Genomic DNA, 25,595 nt, shown 5'->3' on the forward strand with positions numbered 1-25,595 from the left:
GAAAGAGATTGTTTCAACTGCAGTCCAACTTTCTCTGAGTAAACTATTCCACTAAGTCCTGAAAAAAGTGCTATTGTGTACCTACAATCCAACAGAGCCTAAGGTGCTTTTCTGCAATGTTTGAAGCATGACCACAACAGGAAGTAGGGAGACTAAACACTACCAAATGGAAACCTTATATTTCACTAAGTACTTCCGTAATGGCATATCCTTGCTGTTATTGAACTGCAGTAATTAAAAGCAAATCAATATTACTTCCCTGAGGGACAGAGAAAGACTGGAATCAAATATGTGGGACCACCATCTTTTTTAGATAGAGTGAAGATGTGATGAAAGGTTTTACAATAAACCTTTCACAGTGTAGTGTGTGGAGTCTCCTTCCATGGAATCAGCCAAGTCAGTCAGAATAATGGAACAAATCCATTTCACAGGGAATTTTCCTTTAGAGTATAAACTGCCTTTTTTTTTTTTGTTTTCTTCAGCACTGTTTAGCCCTGTGAGACCAGTAAAATCATTTTTTCTTTGAACTAGTCCATAGCTGTAAACCAGCAGCTTCCACTTAATATCAGGACTCATTATTTTGCAATGTGATGACTTGAAGGTGAACTGCAGTGGGGACCTTTTCCTGGAGTTTCACTCTGCAGGCAGAGCTACCCCTTAAACATAGGCAAAGCAGGCGATGTCCTCTGGCAGCAGACTGCTGGAGATGACAGAGCATTTGTGACTTCTGTCCTGCCTTGCTTATGGGTTGGCATCTGTTGAGCAGTAACTACGGCAGTGAAAAGGCAGCTCCTGCCAGCGGCAATCGCCACCCCCACCACCGCCTTCCCACAGTTGCAGTGGCAGTGACCAGAAAGGTGTGACTGCCCTGTTGTCTCTCCTCCGTGGCTTTCCATCCCAGCTTTGCCACTACTTCCCAGACCCCTTCCCATGATGAACACTGTCCATGCCTCCTTGTTCTTGAGGCAGCAAAGCTCAATTTTTTCTATGTTTCTGAGGAGCTTGGAGACCTCTAGTAACACTTGTTTAAAAAACAAACCATAGAATGAGCCAGACCCCATGCTGCTGTGTATGACCAGAGCAGGGCAAAGGATGTGAAATAGGAACTTCTCTTTCTCCCTCCTTCAACTTCTGAACTTACAATTGCAGATGAAAAACACTTGGGTGAAGCGTTAGTAAATATTTACCCTTCAGGGCTCTAATAAATATTTGAGTAGCTCTTTGAAGTTTCACCTGCCATTCTTCTCTATTTCAGCAAACACTACCCTCCACGGCCTGACTGCTTTTGTGCTGTGGTGCTGGTTACCTCACTTGTACAACGGGACTAGCGGAATGATTCAGGCAGAGGTCAAACATGACCTTGCCAGACTATCACTGGCATACGGTCATATTGGCTCATGTTAGATTTGTCAGGGTGAAAAGAAAGCTGGATGCTCTGCCACTTTCTGCCCATGAGCGCTGAGCTCTGGGAACGCAGGCACTATACACTGGTGCAATTTGGGGTTACTTAGCCCCAACTTAAACTGTCCCAGTTCCCGGTCCCTTCTCCAGTCCCAATTCCCAGGCCCAGTTCTCCCTACCCTGGGTAACTTGTTGGGATGTAGCATGACTCCTTCTCTGCCTTTTCACACTGGATTTTCCTCTGAAGGAAACTGGACATTGGGCAGAGGATGGGAGATGAGACCTCGGTCTTACTCCTGCACTCCTGCCAGGAGATGGTTCTGGGAACCATGCGGTTCTTATGTCCCACCATTTAGACACAGCCATAATGTTTATGGGGAGCAGCAGAACTGAAGTGTTTCCAGGTTTGTTCAGCCTTTGCTGATAGTCTTGTGTCTTCTTTATACCAATAGCCTCAGTGAATAAATGGTGTGATCTGGAGGAGATATGGATCTGCCTCCAACCACAGATCTACCTGTGCTACCTAGTTAGCACTCACAGTTACGCTGGCAGAAACTCTTTTTATGCACTTTGTAAAAAATTTTGCCATAATGGCCTGCAAACACATGCATGAGTGGGGCATCATTTTCAACTAGATATCTTTTTCCTGCCACTAAAATATCAGCTTCTCCCTAAAACAGACATGTAAAATAATGAAAAATAAGGGCTGAGTAGCTCATATGCCATTAAGGTTTGACAGGACAGCTACAAAAAAATCAGAGAAAAGCAAGGGTTAAGAACTGAAAGACAAAATTATGTAGAAAATTAAGTATAAAAATGGGAGCTTGTCTGCTCTTGTCTTCACCAAGGTTGTCAGCTAAACAGACACTTTGACAGAAATAATTTGCATTTTTTATAACTCAAAACAGTTATATGATAAATGACTGTTAAAAAGGATTAAGATCACATCTAATAATTTGAATCTATTTTCTATTTTTAACTATTTCCCATCTAGTTCCACCAGACCAGCCAAGACTCACTGTATCCAAAACTACATCTTCCTCTATCACTCTTTCCTGGATACCTGGAGACAATGGTGGAAGTTCTATCAGAGGTAATATAATTCAGGTTAATTGCAACTTCTTACTAAATTATCATATGTTGATAGTATTAGTATATAATTATGAATGGCTACAAAAAGAAAAACAAAGCAATCTGTATTACTGTCAGTGCTTAATGTGCACTATCATCATGATAACAGCTTTCAGTAAATTGCAGTTTCTCTTTGAGGTGGTTTAATCACAGATTTAATCACTTTCTTCCAGCGTACCCTCAGCTGTTATGACAGTTACTCTCTGTGGTTTTCCAGACATGTAATCTCTAACCATTCATTTTTGACGGTCCAGGTTCATCTTCTGGTCTTTGTTGCTGATTGAAGGGTATTTAGAAATGTCTATCCATTTCTTTTCTCTTTGATCATAAAAATGGTATTTAAGCTGTTGTAAGGGTAGGCAAAATGTATTGCCTAGTATCTTTTAGTCAGGGGAGAGCTGTATGTCTTTCTGTGCATGGGATTTTTCTAGTTCTATTAGATCTTTAAAATTGCTTGTCATATTACCTGCAGAATTTGTGGTTTGTCTGGCTTATTGTTGCCATCTGTGCTTTTCCTCCAGGTTATATTTTGCAGTACTCAGAAGATAACAGTGAGCAGTGGGGTAGTTTTCCCATTAGCCCTAGTGAGAGATCCTACCGTTTAGAGACATTGAAGTGTGGTACTTGGTACAAGTTTACTTTAACTGCTCAGAATGGAGTGGGGCCAGGACGCATCAGCGAGATCATTGAGGCCAAAACACTTGGAAAAGGTATGTCGATTTCCGTCCCCATTGCTTACCTAAAGCTCTTGCACTTTGCTGTAGATCTTGGTTTGATAGGAAGACAGGCTTGGATATTTTACAATTATTGGCTTTGGAAACTTTTCCAATCGTGTCCTTGGTGTGACAGAAGCGCCTGTCACTGTGGGACTTGAAGCACTTACCAGCTGATATTATATCCTTATTTTCTTTAATATTTTTTTTCTGAGATGGGTTGGTACATATTTTGGAAGGGGATGCCTCCACTGTTGTAGGCTATAGAAATTCCAAGTACTGCTATTTACATGAGGAAATAGTTTCTTCTTTTGTAAAGATTCAGGCATTTATTTGTCTGGATGTTGAAGGAAGATGGGGAGTATGTTTACGTGTAGAGGAAATGGTGCCAACGTCTTATTTCTGCTCCAGACTGGTATTGCAGGAGCCATGCAAGTAGCACCCTTTGAACAGGGCAAGTGTCAAAAGCAAAGTAAAAGTTTGCAGAAAACTCTGCAAAGCCAAAGAATGAAAAATTGTTGAATTCTTAGTTAACTCAGCAATGGGTCCATTGATCCTGGTGCTGAGGACAGTTCCACATTGTAAATATCTGTCAGAATTATGAGCAAATATTGCACCAGACCCACTTAAAGAGACTTATCCCGAAGTCAACAGAGTGCAGTAGTTTTTGCATAATGCTGTAAAGATTACCTAATCTTGCATCTCTTTACCAGTTGTAAGAAATACTCTTAATTTGGGAGCAGTTTCATAATAATGATAGTTTACTTTTGATAGGTATGCCTGCCTCTATGCTTTTCATCACACCTGTGCTGTTGCAGATCTCCCAAGCATCACAGCAGGGTAGACATTTCATTTGACACAGGGAAGACCGGGTGTACAGTAGATGTGAATGGTATGACATGCTGAAGCTCAGGGGAGACTGCAGGTCAGCTGCGTACACGCTGAGGTTATTGGTGGTCAGGGAGAATGGTCTACTGTCCTTAAAGAAAGGGACATTTAGAAAAGTAGAAGCGGAGTGTTCTTATTTTCATTGCATGAAATGCAAGGTTTATACGTGCTTCAAATAATATCTAAATGGTTCATGAGAAAGCAGATCTCCCAAACTTCTGAGTTTCTCTGGGACTTGATATATATGCCTGGAAACTACCTGTGTTCCATTTACAGACTGAACCAGGTACTGTGTGATTTAGAATGCTGAGATTATTCTCACTGATGTCAGAGATCCAGAAGCATCTCTATCCAAAGCAGTTAACAGAGTCAATTGAAATAGTTCATAACACATGGCAGGAATCACAGTTTTGTTTAGATTCCTGCAGAATTTAGAAAAGAGTACATTTCAGTACATCTCATCAAAGCACAGGAATGGCAAAAAGACCCCCATTGAATAAGTTATGCTTCATTATATAGATTAAAATAGCATATTATAGATAATTTTCATCACATTAGGTGTAACTTTCGATAGTAAAAGTACTGTTGCTGCTAAGCAGTTAGCAATAATACTGTTAAGTACAATACAGTAGTATTTAATCTAAATTAACATTTGTTGATGACCTGTTTGATCCACCTACTGTCATTATTTCAATTCTAAGGTGCCACTTTTACTGCCATTACTCCTATATTATGTAGAACTGTCAAAAAAATTTCGGTGTATGTATCAACAAAACCAACATTTGATCCCAAAGCAGGACAAGTAAATGGAAATGTCAACCCCTGTCTGAATGGAAACATTCTAAGTCAGAAATACAAAAGCTAAAGTATATATTATTTTCAAACATAACGTGCAATTTCAACATACCAATATTTTTAGAAAATTTATTTTTGCTTGCAAGTTCTTCAAAATTGTCATTTTCCATAGATGACAGCCACTGTACTCTCAAAAAAAATGTGTTGAATTCCACTTCAAAAGACGACTGGAGCACCAGTGGATAAGCTTCAAGTGTATTTGCCATCAATAGTATTTCTGTGTGGTGTCCTGAACCCTTTCTTTTTTGCATAGCAAGAGGGGGCATTTACTGATACGACGTTTCTACATTAGATTTGCAAGTTGAGTCATACCAGTCTGTGTGAACCAGCAAGTCAGATCCTTGCAGAGATGTATGGATATTTTTTTCACATACAGATTTGAAAATCTAGGTTTTTGAGTCTGTCACAAAGCGTGAAAAAACATTTAAGAAGGGGGAAAGGAGGTGCTGAATATATAGATAATAAGATGAAGTTAAGGTTGTCCTGGAAATTTTTCTCTTAATTTTATATTTTTGAAAGTCCCATATCTGTAATACTTAGGCATTTCCCTTGAAATATATCATTGCTTCTAGAGCCACAGTTTTCAAAGGAACAGGAGCTCTTTGCTAGTATCAACACCACCAGAGTGAGGCTGAACCTAATAGGTTGGAATGATGGTGGCTGCCCCATCACCTCCTTCACCCTCGAGTACCGGCCGTTTGGGACAACAGTCTGGACAACCGCTCAGCGGACATCCCTGTCAAAGTCCTACATTCTGTATGACCTCCAGGAGGCAACCTGGTATGAACTGCAAATGAGAGTGTGCAACAGTGCTGGCTGTGCGGAGAAACAAGCCAAATTTGCAACACTCAATTATGATGGCAGTAAGTATATATTTTAATTTACATGTTTGAAATACTGTTTTTTACTCTAGTTTCTTACGTGATTTTTTTGGCCTGTCTCCCCTCCCCCTCCCCCCGCCATTTTTGAGTCCCACATATTTTAGTTCCCCCTTTTTGGATCTGCTGGCCATGCTGACAGAGGGGTAACAGTCTCAAAGACATAAAATGCCTACGGATTTCATGACAATAGGCTGCCAAGCAGAAAAGAGGAATTGTTCTTTTGTCCTCACTGAGGAAAAGTTCCAGCACCAGTCAATCAACCATGAGACGTGTAACCGTGGGACACTAGGTGTCACTAGTTCCAGTGGTCACAGAAGCACTTGCTGGTATTTCATGCATCTCTTCCATGAAATTTTTGTCTCCCATACAGTTGGTTCCTGCAGCCATTCACAGCGGTGACTGGCTTCATTGCTATTCCATGCAATGTCCTTGTGACACAGCTCAAAACCCATTATGTGACACAACGGAGCAGCTAACTAGCTTGTCTTCCAGGAAAGCCTCCAGACAACATCCTCCAAGGGCAAAGCAATGGCAATGCTCTTATCCCTATTTACAGACACGGGAGAGTGAAACTAATGACCGTGACAGATGGCTCTGTCATGCCCAGCAGCAGGACAGAGGGGATGAAGGAATTGTTGCATCCTGCTCTTCTGCCAGGGGTTACTGCCCACCCTGCAAAAGCCAGAGCAAGAGGGCAAGGGCAAACATGCCAATTTGTCAGTCACTCCAGCTCCCATCCTGGTGTGTTTATTGGAAGTGATGGCTGTGCATGTGTGCTTCTGCTGGCTCTGTAGTGGGAAATGGATGTATTTCTGGCAAAAAGGCAGTACAGATGGCTCCAGATGGCAATCTCTTGTATTGCTCTATTGTGAATTGCCAAAGCTTTTCTGGAGACATCCAGTGTAAAATGTTGTTGTGTTGCCAGGGATATTGCACTGTGTTGTGCAACCACTTGGCGATGTCTGTACAATTAAATTAAACAGGACTAGTAGGAAAGTTCAAACAAGAACTGGTAACTGTCCAGCGACAGCACAAAATTGCTAATCATTCATAACTCTGAGTTTGTAACACATCTTCCTGGCACAGTTTTGCCCCACACACGCCAGCACTCTCCAGGTCAGTACCCATGTATGGCTCAGGGAAGAGCAAGCAACAGGGACCATTCCCGGTCAGAAGTGTGTGATATCCATCCAGCAGAGTTTTAAGCCTCAGCATCTTACACATCCTCTAATACTATCCCAGTCTTTGCACCAGGTGCTCATCAGTTCTTGCAGATAATTAATGATACATGCCCTCATGGCTCAGCCTTTTGCAAACAGCACATCCCCTCATGTTTTTCTGAGAAAATATCATTTTGGTAGGCAGCCACACGGTCTTTATGTCATTTCCGACAGTCAAAAAAAATCAGATAAATGTTTTATCTCAGCACTTTAGAGGCCTACAGAAAACCAAGATCTGAGCAGTTATTATACAAATGCTGCCAGGTCTTGCCAGGTAGACTTAGGACCTGTTTTACTGAGCAGTATAGATGTTGTCGACAATAGCCATTTCAAGTATTATGTGTTAATTTCTTGCCACTTTACTTAGCTTATCCTCTTTTCTTTCTAGTGTCTTTCTAGAGGGAGCATCCAACTTTCAGTGATCATTTTTTTTCATCTGCAGTTATTGTTACATACATATGTCTAGGGCAAACAGTTTTAAGCCACTCCTTAAAATCAGAGTATATGGAAATTCAGGTCCAGAGCCCTAAATTCCCACTGATAGCACTGAAATCAGATGTATTCTTAGAGTGAACTGATTTGAAATGTTGTCAGACTCTACTTCTAGGTTAGGTGATGATACTTACCTTGGTTTCACATACTGTGACCTGCATGCCGTTTGATTTTGTGTGTTGCTGTATGACAACTTTAAAAGTGAGAAAATGAAACAATAAAAATATTTGTAGTGCTAAATTTCCTGGGCCACTGCTTCTGGTCAGCTAGAAAATTTCTCATTTATGGCATTGATGGTTTTGTTTGTCAAGCATGCTTTGCCAGGATTATATTTTGCCTTAGAGAGCCAGCACGATCTCAAATACTGACTGCAATGTTAAGAGAGGAAAGCAAATCTCATTTTTCAAATTTTCTGAATTTGTTACATTTGATGCAGAACTAAAATGGTAAAATTATTATTATTATCTATTGAAAATTAAGATAGTCTATTCCCACATAAGAGATTTCATAGAAGAAATATTTCAGTGCTTCTAAAGCAAAAATTGTCCCTATTGTCCCTACAGGGTCCTAGGTCCCCATTCATCTGTTCCTTGGTCAGCTGTGTAGGCTTTAAGGTTCTTCAGAGCTGGAAAATAGTGTCTTATTAGAAATCACCATTTTCTATCAGTACTCATGCAGAAGTTTTTGCTCTCACACAGAGTGAATTTTTCATTTACAGAAAGCGTGCCAGTGGAAACTGCCTGGCCAGCTCCACTTCTGAGTGCTAACCCTACCTCTACCACCGATCCATCTTGTGATGTGAGATTAGTCCCTTTCAGCTTCTAGGGGTTGCAGCTGCCCTTAGGATAAAATGGGTACAGGGATAGTACTTTGAAGATTAGATAATACATGTATGAAAGTTCTAGGATACCAAATGTTAAGAACAAGCTTAGGAACTTTAGCAGTCTTAAGGTAAAGCCTTTGTAAACTTTGTAGAAATCCTTAAGTTACATGGTCTTTCAGTCATTTTGTTTGGACTGCAGTAGCTGCTTGTTATCTGTGATAGTGCTCCTGAGAAATACCGTGGCAAAGTATCCTTTACCTTAAATCTCTTCATCATGATTTAGGTCAAAAGGTTAATAACACATCTACGTGCAACTTTCTGCTTTCTGTTCATAGATATTGCAGCTAACCATTTTCAGCTTATAGATTTTATGACCTTCCTGCCCCTTGTTTTTCAGAACATTTGCAGTCAATACTTAAGGAGATATTTTTAGCAATGTGCAGCTGTAGTGTGTAGCACTGCAAAGAAGCTTCCCGCCTCAGAGATCAGCTACTCAGTAGTCCTGCATTAAATCAGGTCAGCTTGGTAGGTGCTCTAAACTATGCTAATTGATTCTAGCCCACCAAGGGACTTCCTACCATGAAGAACAGTTAGGACACAGGAAAACACTTGGTAGTCCTAAAGTCACAAGGTACAAAGGGAGATGGAGGAAGGGCTGCAGCATAGGGAAAATGAGGTTAGAAACATTCAAGTTACAACTTCTATGAAGCCCCAGTAAAGCAGGCTGAGAAAGGGTGATGGTGTATTGACCTGGAAAAAAAAAAACCAAAACCAAAACCCCAAAAAAACCCAGAAAAAAGAAAAAGCAACCTCCCAATTTGTCTGGGACTTCGTTCTGAGAAAAGCTTTGACTGTTCTACTCCTAGGCAACGCCTAGAATGACAACAAATGTTGAAATGGTGTTTTCTCAATGGATAGCAGGTTTATTTTTTGGTAACTTCTCATACAACTGCTGAATATCCACAGATGGGTAATGGGAAGGATTTTTAAGCTTGCAGTATGTTTTTTTAAGTAAGCTTGTAATGCCTGTATATAGAGTTATGAGGTTTACACTTTACTTGGAAGAGGCATGGAAAATTATAATCACTTACCTAAACACTTAAGATTTAATTGGAATTAAGGCCATTCATAATTTGATTTTCATCAAAGTATTAAGGAGAGCAAGACAGAATTTTAGGTAGTCCTGAACCCAACTGTCTTTAGCCAATGGTCCATGTGACTTTAATTCAGAGCAAAATTTGGCCCTTTAATCTTCAGGAGGGCTTAGAAGGATTTAGAGACAGTTATTAGTATTACCTTCAGGGGCTTGAAATTCTTTCCATTTCTTCATCTAATCATTTTGTTTGCCTTTAGAGTAGTGCAAAAACTGCATGTCAGTTAAGACAAGATGAAAAAATCCTGCTGTGTGTTTATTCCAAGAAATGGAAAATTAGAAAAAGAAGGGAAGTTATGGGGAAGAGCTGCAATGTACCAGTAGAAAAATATTCCAAACGAATTTGTAAGAAAATAAATTCACTGAAGTACCTGATACAGGTTTGGATGGTTGTAGCTTTTCTGTTTATCTTCATTCCTTTAGGGAACTACCTTTCTCATTATATGTAACTCAGATAGCTCTTCTGAAAAAAACATGACTTAGAATTCTACATTTTGACTGTGGTTATGGCACTCACATTGTACTGCATCATATCACTATTTTTTTTCCCCTGATACTGTATGGTACATAATGAGATATAACTATATCACTCAATGCAACAATTAAAATGTAAAAAAGGATATACCTGTTTTGCTATCTCGCCCTCCTATCCTTTTAGCAAGTAGCTGCTTTTATGTTTCAGTGACCGGTTAAATTTAAATAGCTTCTATCGAAAGTCATCACAGTTCACAATACTTGTGTGTTTCTACTCATTTCAAACAAATCTGCATTTTATAGCCTCATTTCTGGTTGCATTCAGCAGTTTAATAGTAATCAGGAAGTGAGTGGGAAGTCTTCCATGACTAAACAGCCTTCCGAAGAAAGTGCTGCATTCTTCTCACATCCTTTAGAAGTAAAGAAAAAAGAATTGAAATGTTCAAGTATTATACCAGGAAGCCAGGTATATTCAAAATGCAAATATGTCCCAAAATGAAAAAGTGAGCTGCCTGCCGATGCCAGTAGTTTATAGATTCATTTCCCTCATTTCACTCTCCAGATCTGATTGTTTCTATCCAGCGTTACTCTCCTGTTTTACTGATGAGTATAATGTCAGACACTCTTTAGCAAATTACCATCAGGTTGGCTATCTGAATTTCAGATCAATATCACTGCTGCATCCCTAAGACGTGATAGAAGAATGTTTCTTTGCAAAGGATTCACCTGATGTGTGTAGCACAAAATGAACTTTGTCAAATATGTTCCTAACAAAGAGGAGTCCAGCAGGAAGTATGAGTATGTTGAGTGCTATTTTCCCACAGTAAGGTGTAGTAGATGTAGACAGTAATTCTGAGATCTCTTATGGCTTTGTACTGATTAGATATGACTTAAAATTAATCATAGCACTTGACTGTATAATGTACATGGTTTCTTTCATCAATGAATGCACTTCTTGATTTCTGGTAATCTCTGAGTCTCTGCAGTCAGTACCTTGTTACTAGTGTGACTGGTTACATGTGTGTGGCCATTACACATGCAAACAGCATCCACTCTGAACATGACAAATCCTTCTTAATGTTCTGCATGCAGCTGAAGCATATAACGTGCCATATTCCCTGAGAACTCAATCTTTTGTCTTCATTAATAGGCATCTAATATCATGAAACTGTTTCCAGGTACAATCCCTCCACTCATTAAGTCAGTTGTGCAAAGTGAGGAAGGGCTGGCAACCAACGAAGGGCTAAAGATGCTGGTGACCATTTCCTGTATCTTGGTTGGGGTCTTGCTGCTCTTTGTGATGCTGCTGATCGTGCGGAGGAGGAGGAGGGAGCAGAGACTGAAGAGGCTGCGAGGTAAGATGAGAGCTGTGGCACTTCTACATATGCATGCTGCCTGAACATGGGAGTACAAGCGGGGCTGCACATGACCAAAATGTTCAGTCCCCCGTTGGTATCATTTTCCTGCAATACATAACAGACATGGGCAACAAAGCATGTGGGTTTTCTACAGAAATTCCTTCTTTTTCATTTGGTAGTAAGTTTCTAAAAAATAGGTCATGTATCCATTGTTATTTTGCGTGGGGGAAAGGAAAATAATCCTCATATGTTGGTGTTTGCTTATTTTCCTTTTTCTGTTGTTGTTTCCCTTGTGAATGGTCTTATTAACCTAAAACTGTATTTTTTTCCAAGGGTGAATTTAGATGTTCTAAAGATGAGGGGATTTCATTATTCCAGCAGATGCAAACCATGAATCCCAAATTATAAAGTGAAAGTAGCCAGATGTTAGTAGGCTAGAAAACACCATCAGATATTCTCAGCTTTGTTACCACGTCTTTTTCCCTATGATGTGTTATAACAGCACTATTACAACAGCACTTCATTGTTCACTGACCTTTTGTTGTCACTGACCTGCACATTTCTCTAACGCTTATTCAGTTCAGGTGTTTGCTGTGTGAATCATTTTTAGATCTGTGAATTAAGCCAGCTTTATCAGCGCTTTAGTAAATACCCCTGGCTGAGACACAGCCAGGTTTTTGACCCTTGCAGTCTGCCACTTCTGCACTAGGTTTTCCACTAGTGCACAACAGCAGACTTTACACTAAAGGTATTTGGGAAAAAGCCTTACAAATCACACACTGAATAAATAGTAAAGTGATTTATTTTCTGTACAGGTAAGTTTAATGATTTCTAAGAGCAACCAAATTGTTTAGTTATTTGTATTTTAACCAAAATATGATCATGACATGTACTAAAACCAGGACCAACCCTGCGTGTTCCACCTCACCTTAGCATCTACTCCTCTCTCTTTTAGGTCTCATTTTGTCTTTGTAACAATATCTTGGACGTTTTTGCAAAAAAAGACAGAGATACAGGGCTCTTGGCCACGGGCAAAGTCATACATCAAAGAGGATAACTAGCCTTATGGTTCATACACAGCTCTGGAAATCAGGGCATCTGGATGCTTTAGCTTGTATAATAAGTTTCTCATTCAAAACCTTTTAAGTCATTTACCTCTGTGCAGTTTTTTTCATCAAAAAGAGTGGTGGATTAAGGGTAAAGGAAGTGTTATCTTCTCAGAAATACTGTGGAATCCCATCCAGTAATGAGCAGGATATTTTGAGCTCCATGGCTCCAGGAAATGATGGCTGTGCATATTTAGTTTTCCATGGTTAATTTACAAATATTCATAGATTCTTGAGTTACAGTCCCTTAAGGAAGGCTGATGATCATGGCCAGTTTGGCTTTTGCATAACGTAAAACTTGTCTGATTTATTTCCTCTCAGAATATAGAAATTTAGAAAAATATCTGAACTTCACTTAAACATAGGCAGTGACAAAGAATTCATCAGTACTTTGGATGTCATCAGCACTTAACTACCATTTCTGTACAAGTTGTGTCTCATTTCTTATCTGAATTTATCAAGCTACAGCTTGACATCCCAGCCATCTTGTCCTCTTATACTTCTCTGTGCCGTACACAGGCTGAATGTTTTTGTGTCATATTTTCAGCCTCTGAGGATATTCCTTTTACATGGTGGTGACCAAGTAATTTCTTCATGTTTTCATTGATAAATGAAACAGATAAATATTCTTTAATTTCTCTCTGTAGTTTTCCCATCATTTATTAATTTCGAGGCTTTTATCTGGTCCCTTTGCAATCTTTATGTAGCTTTCCTCATCTGTGTAAGCTAGAAATTAACACAGTATTCCAGCAACAGACATTACCAGTATCAGATAGAAAGCTAACAGCCTTTCTTCTTTCCCTTTATGGTCTTCCGTCTACATCTCCAAGGATCACTTTTTTTGGTATAGCATTCTTTTAAGGGTTTGTGTTTAACATCTTATGCATTGAGATCATCTGACAATTCTCTGATTACAGTGCAACAGAATAACATTGTGTAGCTATGGCTTGTATTCTTGATATATGACCTTATACTAATATAGATACAACCTACCTGATGATCCAGATTGTTACAGTTTAGTGACCTGGCATCTTCTTATATTTTAGATACCTAATTCTTCTATAATTTTAAAACTTTTTTCAGATATTATTTCATTAACTCCTGGCAGGTGATAAAAGTACCAACGGCATGATGTCCCATGGCGCATGATGACAATAAATACTAAACAATGATTCTCTGCTTAAGATTGTATTTTGAATATGTTGAAACCCATGTAAAATGGCTGCTGTGTTAGGTTTTTTGCATCATGCTACTTTGTTATTAAAACTTTTTGAGGTACCAAAACTTTGCTCTGGAAAAATATAATACTTCAATGTTATTTAATCATAACTCAGCGGGAGTATTTTCAGTGTCATCAATTCTCAGCGAATTTTTATCTCGTTTTTGAAAAATAAACTTTCTTGGATATGGCTGATGGACCACAAGTCTTTATTGATGAGCCTCAATTATTCCATCTCCTTTAATTCATTTCATCAAGCTTTATTCCATTTTTTTAGTCATCTTACTCATTGCCAAGATCAGATTGATAGGACTTCAGCAGCTCAGATTTTTTATATTCATTCTTTTTCAAGACTGATCCCATGTTAGCCATTTTCTGCTCTTCTGGAGATTACTTCATCTTCTAAGTCTTACTGACAATCAGTATTGCTGTTTTACAGGACTCCTTAGTATGTTCTTTTAAAAAGTACTGTGTGCAAGTTTTTCTGATCTCCTAACCAAAAAAAATAAAAATGTTTTGCTCTAGTAGTTGTTGTGTTCAGCTGTTATCTGAATTAGTTTTGAAATTCAAATCCTGTCATTATCACTTGATCTGTATCACCTGGTGGAATTTCTCTGAGGCACAGGACTCATTTTTCCTAAATCATGATTCCATCAAGTTTCCTCCAGTCTACATCAGAAATAATAGTTTCCACAGTGGAACCTTTTAAAAGAATTTATACAAGTTACAGATGTAATTCTTGCCTTTGTGGCTCCAGGAGATGTGTTTTCTTTGAACCTGCTTGACAGAGAGGAGTGGAAATTGCAGATTTATTTGCAGTACACTCTGCATGCAAACATTTGTATCTGTGCTTATAGAAAATGGGCTTGTGGTTCCAGTTTCTGTGGGGTAAATGTAGCCTAAAACCAGCAATCTCTCCATTCTTAATCCTTTTACTCCTTGTTTTAGCATATAGGGACAGATAAACCTCTATATTCTGCCTGTGTCACACCCAGCATTATCTATTTCCTCAGGAGCACTCTGTTTAGAAAGAAAGAGTAGTTTTCAGCAAACCCCTGATTTTCCCTATGTTCCACAGGTCAGGTCACAAATAGGTCCACTGTCTGCTGGAGTTCATGCAGCCATTCAGTAGGTCAGCCCATATTATAACCGAGAAAACTGATAACTTACCATTCTTTCTCCTTACTATTAACCTTAACCTAGCTCCACTACTACTGTAATAGCTTTCCCTTTCTTTTTAAATCCAATTCACCTTAATCCAAGCAGAAAGTATCAATGTGGCATGATAGTTCAGAAGTGGCAGCATGCAATTTAAAACTGTATCACAGTCCCTGATTTCCCAGGGGCCAAGGCAGATGTGTTAAGAATTTTAAAGGCAGCTTCCCCAGCAGATAGAAGTGAGGGCTGTCGCCAGGTTAGTTCCTGTCAGCACAGTCATGTGTCAAACCCACAGTAAGGAGCGGTTTGTCTTTTTCACTAAGGTGTGGGGTGATGCTTGACTGGCACAGGCGATTACTCCCTTTGCTCTGTCATTCATGGTCTCCCCAAGCCCTCTTTTCCACACCTGAAAGCTGGGAGATATGACACTGGCAGGGATACTGACTCACTTTATGAAGTATTCTCAATTTGCTGATCAACAGTGTAATGTAGGAAATACACATTACAATCTATAGTCTATATTCATTGATTTGTGAAACTGGCATTTCTCCTGTAGCTGATGTTATGGACACACTGTTCATATTCAGTTGCTTTTAAGCTTCTGGGTTTTGCTTTGAACAGATACATAAGATCCTTTATCTCCTTGGGACATTTGTTTTGTTCCAGTCCTACATTAGCTTGTATGCCCAGTGCAGCCATCATTAATTGCAGCAATGCTACTGACCGTTGTAACAATCTGCTGGAATAACTAATACATTTAAAGCCCACTGATGGAGGGGGGGGTGGGGGGGTGTCTGTGTGTCCACAGTGCTTCTTCATTTAGCTTTTGACATGTAACAGGATCTTGAATGATGCCTCATGTTATTTTTGATTGAAGATGCACAATCTTCTTTGTATCTCTTTGACCAAGAATGCATATATGTTGATGAGCATCTGAATATATGCCACATACATTTAATGGTGAAAACGCAATTTTTTTTCCAGAGGTATCATGGAATACAGCTATATGCTGTGCAGCACCTGAGAACATCTAAGGGAAGTTGTTTGTCATGTAATCCTGGCAAACAAATCTAAAAAGCAAACTGAATGGCATTGCAACAAGCGACCTTCAACTTTGTCCCTTCAGCTTTTCTTGAGTTGTGAATTCTTGCACAAGTATCCATAGTCTTCACTTAAGGAGGCAGCAATTGCTTCACAAAAGCTGCTACCTGAATAAAAATATTTTTGCATATTAAATCACTCTTCTTATGTGTGCCAGGGGGAGAATGTATGCATAGTCTCTTCGTGATCCTTTTGCTGTTAGAATGACAAGAAGCCTCATAAAGTTTTCTGAAAAGAACCATGATTTTGAACCAGAGCTTTTTTTTTTTTTTTTTTTTTTTTTTTTTCCCCTTGTATTCTTCGAAAAACTGTGTCCCTTCCTGGTCCTTAAAAGTCAGTAGAAAAACTATTTCTGCTATCATTCGGGAGCAGCAGCAGTGGTATTTTGGTTTATAGATACAGATTCTGGTTGATAGAGACATTGCCACCTACTGTGTAGTGCCACTTTTGTAAGAGTGTTAACAGCAAAAGGCAATCCCAAATAAAGTGAAAAATAGAAAGTCCGAGTGCCTAAATGGAGCACCATTTGGATTAGATGGGACATCTCAGATGAAGAGTCCTTCCCTCCATCAGGAATTTGCCATGATTTGTGCTGAAAAGGTGTAGAGGAATGTTAAAAATAAAGGAGTGGAGCAAACAGGCCTAGAGGAAGCAGAGAATTTCAGCTTCTCCAGTAATAGGTGAAGAATAAATCTAAAGACAGGCAAACTGGCACAGTGTCAGAGGAACAGAATGTGCAAAGTGGATGGATGGGGTTTGGCTGAGTTTTTTTTATGAATAAAAAAAGCCTTTTGTCCATTCCTTTTGATAACGAATACAAACGTAGCCAGATCAATGCATTAAGATGGTGGTTTGTTTCTGCTTGCATCCTTTGAATGTTAAAAGCAGGATATTTAATAGGATCACAAGCAAGGAAGTTGTAGTAGGTGTAGGAGAGCTAGAAGGTGATTAAGGAATAAAAAAGGTGAGATGGAGAAAACAAAGACAAATTTAGTAAATGTCTTGGCAGGTGCTGGTAGACTTACGAGCAGCAGATTAAAGAAGAAATTTAAAGTTTTACATAATAGGAGAGTTGTTTGAAGACTTAGAACTTGGAATTGTTTTCTTCTCAGATTTGCTTCACTTGGTTGCACAAAAGGCTGCTTTGTTGCTGTGTGATATACTTAAGGACTCTCAAGTCAGCATTTTTAAGTGAGTTTGTTTAGTGGCAGACTGTAGCAAAACAAAGCATTGCTGTCTACTTTTGCTGAATAATACTACAGAAATCATTATATTATGTTGATAAAGTTTTACAGAAAGCTACCTGAAGAACACTGGGTGAACCAACCTTAATCTGTGTGATTTGATCTGATCAGTATCAGAATAATTGTATCTCCAAAGAATTTTATGCTAATAATATCAGCAATTGCAACAACAGGAGGAATATTTCTCCTTCAGCAGCACCTCATTTTGCAGGACTGATCCATGCAGGTATAAGCCACCTCCTGTACACCTATCTTGTACACCTCTAAGCATCTTTGGTGCTACTGAGGAACTAAATGGGGCTGTCTGCAGCAGAAATGCAGTTTCAGCAAAAGTAGGGACTTTTAGAGGTTATTTTATTACTGATCTGATGATCTTACACATGGCTGATTCAAACTGCTTACTTCCTAATAATCAATCTATCAAATACATTTTAATTTGTGATGACATTTCTTCTATTTTCTTCTAGATGCAAAGAGTTTGGCTGAAATGCTTATGAGGTAAGAATAGTTTTAATGTTTTTAAATTGAAAAATGTCTGTCAATTATGGCATCATGTTTAAAAATTATTATGGGGACAAACAGAGAAGTAAACCTTCTATTCCTAAATCCTTTTTGAAATTCACTGTTTGACTGTGTATTAAGAACTAGGACACATTGTTGGTAGCAAATGGGAGAAAAAAGTCAAATTGTGGACAGTATCTGTGAGGGAATACATTGGTAAAAAACTGAACACTCTTGTGTTAGTAGATTAAATTATGGAAGCTATGTAGGTCCATTTGGACATTTTTCCTATTCAGAAAAACATTTTCATAATATGTGCCAAAGTAATTACTCTTCAGAGGTCATCTGACTGAAGGCAGTAAGTGCCTGGATGCAAGTATCTCTAAACTTTACAGTTATACTTACGTAATTCACTATTGCTAGCAGCTTATACCCAAAGGTATAGAAGCACAGGTAAATCCATTTATTATTTTTCAGTTCTGTTCCAACAGCTCAACAACCAGAAATCTCATTCAGTAGCTAAATTGCAACAGAATGACTACTCTGGCGCCACAGTTCTTTCAAAGATGGAAATTTCATTTATTCAATGTTTATTGTTTTGTCTGGGGAACATACTGAACTTTAAAACTGCTGCATATAGTTGAAAATGGGATCACCAAAAGATTATTTTTAAGTTCAAATGAGATTTAGTCTTTTTGTTTTTAAGCAACAAATTTGAGAATGTCACAGATATTTTACAAAACTTACCGTACTCTAAGCTTCCTCACCCATGGTAATCTTCACCCTGCTACTGTAAGAATATACATCATGGATGATTTTAGTGTAAACTCAGCTCTACGCCATCAGTCTGTGAATACATCTGAATAGTCCCACTGATGTTAACAAGACTCATCATGCAGATCAGGTCATACCCCTCCTATCTGCCAGTTAGAAACCTCTGCTAGCAGTGGATTGCAGGGTTAAGCAACTTCAAGAAGATACACTCAGATATTTTCTGGTGTCACAGAAAACAGCAGAGATTAGCATATGCAACAAGTCTGTTCCCTAAAGAAACACAATACAAACTGGCTGAAACTCCTGGATGAAGATATTCAGTCCCAGTGACAGCTACACATAACACCTCTGCAAAACTGGTAAACCTCTGCCTTAACCCTGGTGAGCTTCACTAGTCTTGTCACCACTTCTGCAAGGGCATGTCAGAGCCTCACTCCTCTGATACTTAGAAAACTTTATCAAACTGCCAAAATAAGTTTTGACCCAGTATTTCTTCTGCTGGTGTTGACCTTCAAATTAAAGAAGTCCTTTTGCCCTCCCTGCCTGATGTACTCAGAGAGCAGTCAGGTCCCTTCCCAGCCTTTAGTTCAGAGCTGGTTTTCTGGGTAACTCATCTGCTACCCTTTCCTTTTTGCTTTTCTTTTCACTAGCATTGAAATATGGTCATCAAGTCAGTTTCTCCCATTTCATTAAAAAACAAGCTTGGTTTTAATAAATAGTCATGTTTTGTATTTCTCTTCTGAAAGTGTGAACAAAGGCAAATCATTATTAAAACAGGACTTTAAAGAAAGCAGGGGCTATAAGCCTACATTTGCAGATGTGTCATAACCTGGAGCTCCCAAAGCGATGCTGTTTTGGGGAGCCTGCTTTCTACAGGCTAAGTTCTCTGTCACTTGTGATAAATCTGTGAAATACCTCCAACCAAAACCGGAGCTACCCACCATCACTAGATGTTCCTGAAGATTTAGCATGTTAATAATCAAAGGATAATAGGCCCTCTCCAAAGCAATAGGCACACATCATAAAGCTCCTGATATTTTATGTCTTTTAGATTTCACCAAAATCTATGATACCAATATCAAGAAAGAGGATATGCCGTGGGTTGTGCTTTGCTGTTTAAGTATTGGACGGAGAACAGAAAAGGTGAATGCCGGCTTGGTAGGAAGGTGTGAGGCATGGAGAGAGCTTTGTGTCTCTTTCCATTTGAGGAGATTCTTATGAGCATATGTAAAGCAGATTAAGAAAGGAGCTTTAGTCTTTGCTTTGAAATTTGTTGGCTTTGGCTGTGTAAGTCAGATGTTTTGGGAGCAGGATAAGCCCCAGAAGTTAGCAGTTTAGACACGAGCAGCACAACTTGTTGCTGATACCTTAAACTCACAAATAAAAATCCCTGCTGCTGTACAATCACAGGTATTTTATGTCTTTTTTGGGTGAAAGCAGTGGTTCAGCCAACTTCTTTGTAACACTTCACTGTGAATCAGGATAGCAATTAATTGAGCTTTCTAATATTGAAGACAAGCTGAGGAATCTTTTCTCAAATATTCCTCTTCCAGGCCAATTACTTACAAGATTTAGTTTTCTGTGTGTTTTTACAACAACCAGCTTAGACATCAGGAAACTGTGAGGTGGCTTGAATCTCTGCCAAAGACCGAGAATAACATTGGCTTTACAGATCACCATATTTAATCCCTTTACATAACTAGCCTGATGGGTTTAACCCTCTCCTGTGCATACAGGTATTTTCAGTCAGTCAAGTAAGTATTTTTTTGTTAAATGTCCAGAAAGACTGTGTAAAAAGGGGTGTTCTTCTAACTATGCACACTCTTTCAAAATACCTTATACATTTTACTACCTCTGGAAGGAGGCCCGTTTATCCACAGACTGTACATAAAAGCTGTGTTCAATCAGACCCAAAGGCCTATGTACCCAAGTATCTGTCTGTCTTAGTGGCCAAAAACAGACACCTTGGTAGAGTAAAAGACTACAGTAAATGCGTATGGACTTGTTCTCCAGACAGGCTCCCAGTCTCTTAACAATTTGGAGCTCAGGGATTCATTGAAACAGAGGGAATTAATTGTATTATACACAGATCCTTACAAGGTCTGACAGGTAAGGAATAACCATAGCTCATGTTTAAGTTTGGGAATTGTGTATCTGTACCTTAAGGAAAATCTAGGTAGATATGTTTCCTCCCTTTAAAGAATTAATCATTGGACTCCTCACGCACCAGACTGTTACAATACTTTGATGCCTGAATTTTCCTAGGTTAGGAAATACTTGGGCACCAAACTTCAGAACTGCAGTCCTAAAAATCTGCCTCGCTGCCAATCCCTAGAGGCAATTAATTGCTGTTGGCACCTTAAGTTTTTATAATCTGCAGAAAGTAATTCAGAATTCCCCGAGCCAGAAAGAGATAGCATGCTAATTGGCAGCAACCCTCTTGCTACTGCCAATTGCCTGTTCTGTGTTTGGACACTTCATGTCACTGTACCACTGTATACAAGAGAATTAATTAGACCAGTAAGGAGGAGGAGAGAGATCACACAAAACAATGCACAACCTTGAGCATAGTAGGGAATTTTCCTGAATATAGAGATGCCTGGAATCCAGTTCTGGCTTGAAGGACCTTCCATGTATTTTGCATAAAGCTATCCCTGGAGCCAAGAATGGGATTCAGAATTATTTTGTGGCAGGTGAGCAATGTAACTGCAAACCTGGGGAACCGTCCTCCTGCTCCTTGTGGTCCAAACAATACTTTTTGTGCAGTTGAGTACTTTGCAATAGTAGGGATATAGAGCATTCGTACTGCAGAAGAGCTTCTAGGTCTCACTGTGGTTCTGGGGTCTGCGTTCTCTGAGGAAGATGTTTGATTTGATCCCTGTGTCTCCTGCATCCCTGGTGAGCAAAGGAAGGGTGCAATGATGCATTTATTAGACTCAGTAATGTATTGCACAGATTCTGCATGTATCTGATTGTGTGTGTCCTGTAACTGTTCGATTATTGATTATTAATTGAAATTGGACCTCAGAAATTCAGTTTTCTAACAGATCACAGGTTTCCTCTATGATCTTGGACAAGACCAAATTAGTGTGACTTTTCAAGGGCATGTATTCAAGCACATTTGGCATTGCAGATAATATGTAAGTCTCTGATTCTCTTAACATTTCAGCAACTTGAGTGGAAACCAATAGGAGAGTGGCATTTAATCAATGCAGAGACTTTGCAGAGACTTCAAGAATGTCAGTGTGGAATTTATCTGCATTTTAGGATTCTAAATGTCTTTGAAAATTTATGTGCTTAATAAGATACTGTAACTACTGTGCTTCCCTGATTATAGACAGAAAAGTCTGGCCACCCTTGGGTAGCTCTCTTGATATTTTGCTTCCACCATGATTAAATAAGGCACCAGTTGTAGGCTGTTTGAATTCATTTCAACTATCCAACTGTATATGATGGCAACAGTACCACCTAACCACCCAGGTAAAGACAGAGACATTAAAATTTGAGATGCATAGATGGTGTTAATGCTGGGGGCCACAAGAGCAGGGAAAGCCAAAAGGTGACAATCAGCCAGACAGGTGTACCTGTGTGCCTTGCAGACCTCACGCTTGGATTTGGAGCAGGATTATGGACCACATGATGAGGAAATTCCTCTTAAAAAGGACTGTAGGAGAACCTCCAAACCTGCAGTAGTTAGGTCTTGGTGACATGGAGACACAGCAGGAAGTTAAGGCAAGTTGTCTGGAGATGTGGGCTCATCACACATGCGTTAATCTCCTGTATAGAAGCTCACACTCAGGAAAGAAGTGAGCTTATCATCAAGCAGCTTAATAGTCCTCTGCTGATTCCATTAGCAACAATAATTCATTGCCAAAGGAGAATTAAACCAAGTGATCTACAGCTATTTTACACTAGGAAATGAGCCTCCACTTGGATTTTAAAGCTCTTTGAAGTGCAAGCACTTGGATCACACTACTGGCTGATTTGTCTTAACTTTCCTCAGCCTCCCTGCGTAAAGAAGTATTTGCAAATATCTCCTGTCCTGCAAAGAGTAATTACATCTGAAAGGCTGAAAAGTTCCTGGGTTTTTAATGCAGTCTAAAGGTTTCTTGATGCAAGCTCTGTACTAGAAATTATTGTAGCACTCAGTTCTGCTATCCTTTTTCATTTACTTTCAGTAGACAGCTCATTTAAGAAGTCATTTTCTGGTACACAGACTTTGAAATGAAATTGTTTCAATTTGCACAACGATAGAATAATTGGTTTATGCTCTCTTTTAGAATATTGCATCAATCAATTAGAAATAATCCATAAATGTAAACAAGATTTTCAGTTTTAGTCTTGGAACATCAATGGGACTAATACCTTTATTCATTTAATGCAATTTATTAATGGATTCCCTAGTTATTGATTTGTTTTTATTTATCAAATCTAGTGATATATGGACTTTATCTAATGAAAAATATGGAAAAGTAAAAAAAAAATAATTAGAAATTACTCAAGACATCATTCTCCTACCGACCTGTTTGATTAGCTATGTGTTTATTCATATTCATGAGGAATGAAAGAAAAGTTCCATCTTGCAAAGTATTTTTTCTAATTTCATTATATGACAACACTTGAAGAAAACGATAATATTTTCAGGAGATTTCTACTAATAAAGAATAGACCAAATCCTTCAACACTGTGCATTCATCTAACGGCTTGTCAGTAATACCATGCACTTGTTCTGAAGAGGGGGAAAATAATATGTATGAGTGTTTTTGCTGATTATGGTTATATACTTTTTTGTTTAGCAGGACATATTTAAAATGAGGAAATTTGCAAATACCTTTTCATTTAGGCTGAATGTTAATGTGTTCTCTTCTTATTTTTAGCAAGAACACCAGGACATCAGATACACTTAATAAGCAGCAGCAAACACTGAGGATGCACATAGACATTCCCAGAGCACAGCTTCTGATTGAGGAGAGGGACACGATGGAGACTATTGGTAAACTCCTGTTGGGTTTGTTTTCACTGGTTAATGTAGCAGGCACTTTTAGGTAGACTTCCTTTACCCTGTGCCTTTTCCCCACTGCACACATCAAGAAAAAACAGCGACAAAGTAATCTGCCACATTTGAAAACTGAACTGATTTTTTTTTTCTCCCCTTTGAATCATTTTCTACTTTTAAGTAGTCTCAGTACAGTATTTAAAATAATGCAGGACATTAGGAAAATGAAGCTTACTTGAAGAAAATGTAAATGAAGACTGGCAGTTTTAATGATTTTCATTTTGACTTCTCTTTTGGCTCTCACTAGGCAGTTTGATCACTGGCATTACTTACAAGGAAAATGAAATTCTGAATCTACAATATTAGTATTTGAAGACTTACAAAAGCCAACTTCTGAAACTTAAACTTTACACATTGTATCCACCTGCCCATAGCAAATGATATTTCAACATTTTGATCAGTTTTCAGCTTTTGTGTATCTATGCAAAATTCAAATTAAGCTGTTTCACGCCACACAAAACAAGATTTCTCATGTGGCTGGCACATAGCTAACTGTCATGAAAAACAGAATTGTTTGGTGTTGGGGATTTTTCCAAATAATTTAAACACAAGATGCCTGAAATCTCAACAGAATAAAAATACAACTTGATCTCATGATGGTATGGGTATACAGTGTGCAAATACCTTCCAGAATGATGAATCTTACTAGACTTCTAACTTTTTTGGATCAAAATCTGTGTAAAAGAAGCCTGCAATGGCTGAGAACATAACAGGATCCCAGGGGTGGTGTGGCCAGAGAAGAAAGTTCCACAAGCTGGGAGCAGCATCTCTGCATCTCCTGTCCATGCCCACACTGGGGAGGAACAAGCTGCTTTAGCTCCACACCCTGCACACTTGCTGTTAGTCTGGCATGGGGGTGAGCTCAAGGGATATTTCACAGTCTGTGCTGCAGATTTGAAGAGGAGACCTGTGCTTCACCTGAAATACAGACTTTTTAAAATCCTGATTTGGCCTTCCCAAAATTTGCTCTGTGAGGCAGTCTTCTGTGCCAGGCTTCATCCTAAAGACAGTTTTTACTTTTGAGTTACAGTTGCTGAGCAATAGGGGTTATAGTGGAAATACTGTTAGTGCTTTAACTGTAGCAGGGTCATCAATGCCTTGGTAATAGCCAGCTCTCCACACAGCACTCAGAATAAGCAGGCACTTTGGCAGTCTTTGACATAGTTTACTGCCAAGAGGCTTTATTCCCAACCTGAATAAGAGCTCATCTTTTGCCAGAGACAGAGTAATTTGATTTCATAATGCTCGTTCTATTTATGGCCTTCTTTGGGTAAAAAATGCTAGTTGTGTTATTGTGCAGAACCGTTCACCTTAATGGTGTCTTGTCAAGTTTAAAAACCTAAAAACTGGGAATGCTTAGAAGAGTCAGATCAACCTCTGCTGACTAGTAAATGCATGGAAGCCCCACTGCCGCCAGTCCTCTTAAAAATACATTACAAAGGTATGTAGCATAGCATAGCAGGAACTTGTGGCTTTTATTACTATTATGAATGGATAAAAAGATAGTAGAGAATGCAAAAGAAGGTCTGAAAGCATGCAAGGTGTGGTTCTGCAAGAACAAAGTCAGTGGAAGATTTATTGCTTTAAACTTTCCATGATTAGGTGGACCAGATGCCTCTTTAGAGCAAAAGAAATACAATACAGAGATCACAATTAAAAAAAAAAAAAAAAGTAAGTGCTGTGTAGCACTCGCTTTCTGCAGGGACCAAGGTCTGTGTAGAAATCTGATGAATATATCCTACCCCATAGGGAAGCAATAGACAGCAGAACCATACAGCAAAGGTCAGGGCACACCTTTTTCTTCCAGTGCTTCCCAAGGTCAAGCATCACCTCTCACCTTTCTTTGCAGCTGCAGGTAAGCCCAGAGTCAGCTGGACTGACTGTGTTGAGAGAAACCCGCATGATTTGTATAAAGCTCCCCAAAGCTGCTTTTTCAAACCTACAGCAGTGAGGTTTGGTGCAGAGAGAGCTGGTAGGACTTAGCCCTTTGCTTCCAGAACAGCAAAATACTGGACTTAAGGATGCTGAGCTGCCCTGCAAGTGTATT

General features: G+C 39.1%; 1 protein-coding gene across 1 annotated transcript in view; it reads left to right on the forward strand.

Annotated features, from left to right (window-relative positions):
• Positions 1-25,595, forward strand: part of DSCAM (DS cell adhesion molecule) — a 470,739-nt gene that overhangs the window by 416,526 nt on the left and 28,618 nt on the right. The window contains exons 24-29 of the mRNA XM_055802403.1: positions 2,396-2,494; positions 3,054-3,242; positions 5,561-5,851; positions 11,210-11,386; positions 17,685-17,715; positions 23,370-23,485. Coding sequence (XP_055658378.1) covers positions 2,396-2,494; positions 3,054-3,242; positions 5,561-5,851; positions 11,210-11,386; positions 17,685-17,715; positions 23,370-23,485 — 903 coding nt within the window. The remainder of the gene's footprint in view (positions 1-2,395; positions 2,495-3,053; positions 3,243-5,560; positions 5,852-11,209; positions 11,387-17,684; positions 17,716-23,369; positions 23,486-25,595) is intronic.

This window comes from Falco peregrinus, chromosome 4 (genome assembly GCF_023634155.1).
Source record: "Falco peregrinus isolate bFalPer1 chromosome 4, bFalPer1.pri, whole genome shotgun sequence".
Classification (NCBI taxonomy): Eukaryota; Metazoa; Chordata; class Aves; order Falconiformes; family Falconidae; genus Falco; species Falco peregrinus.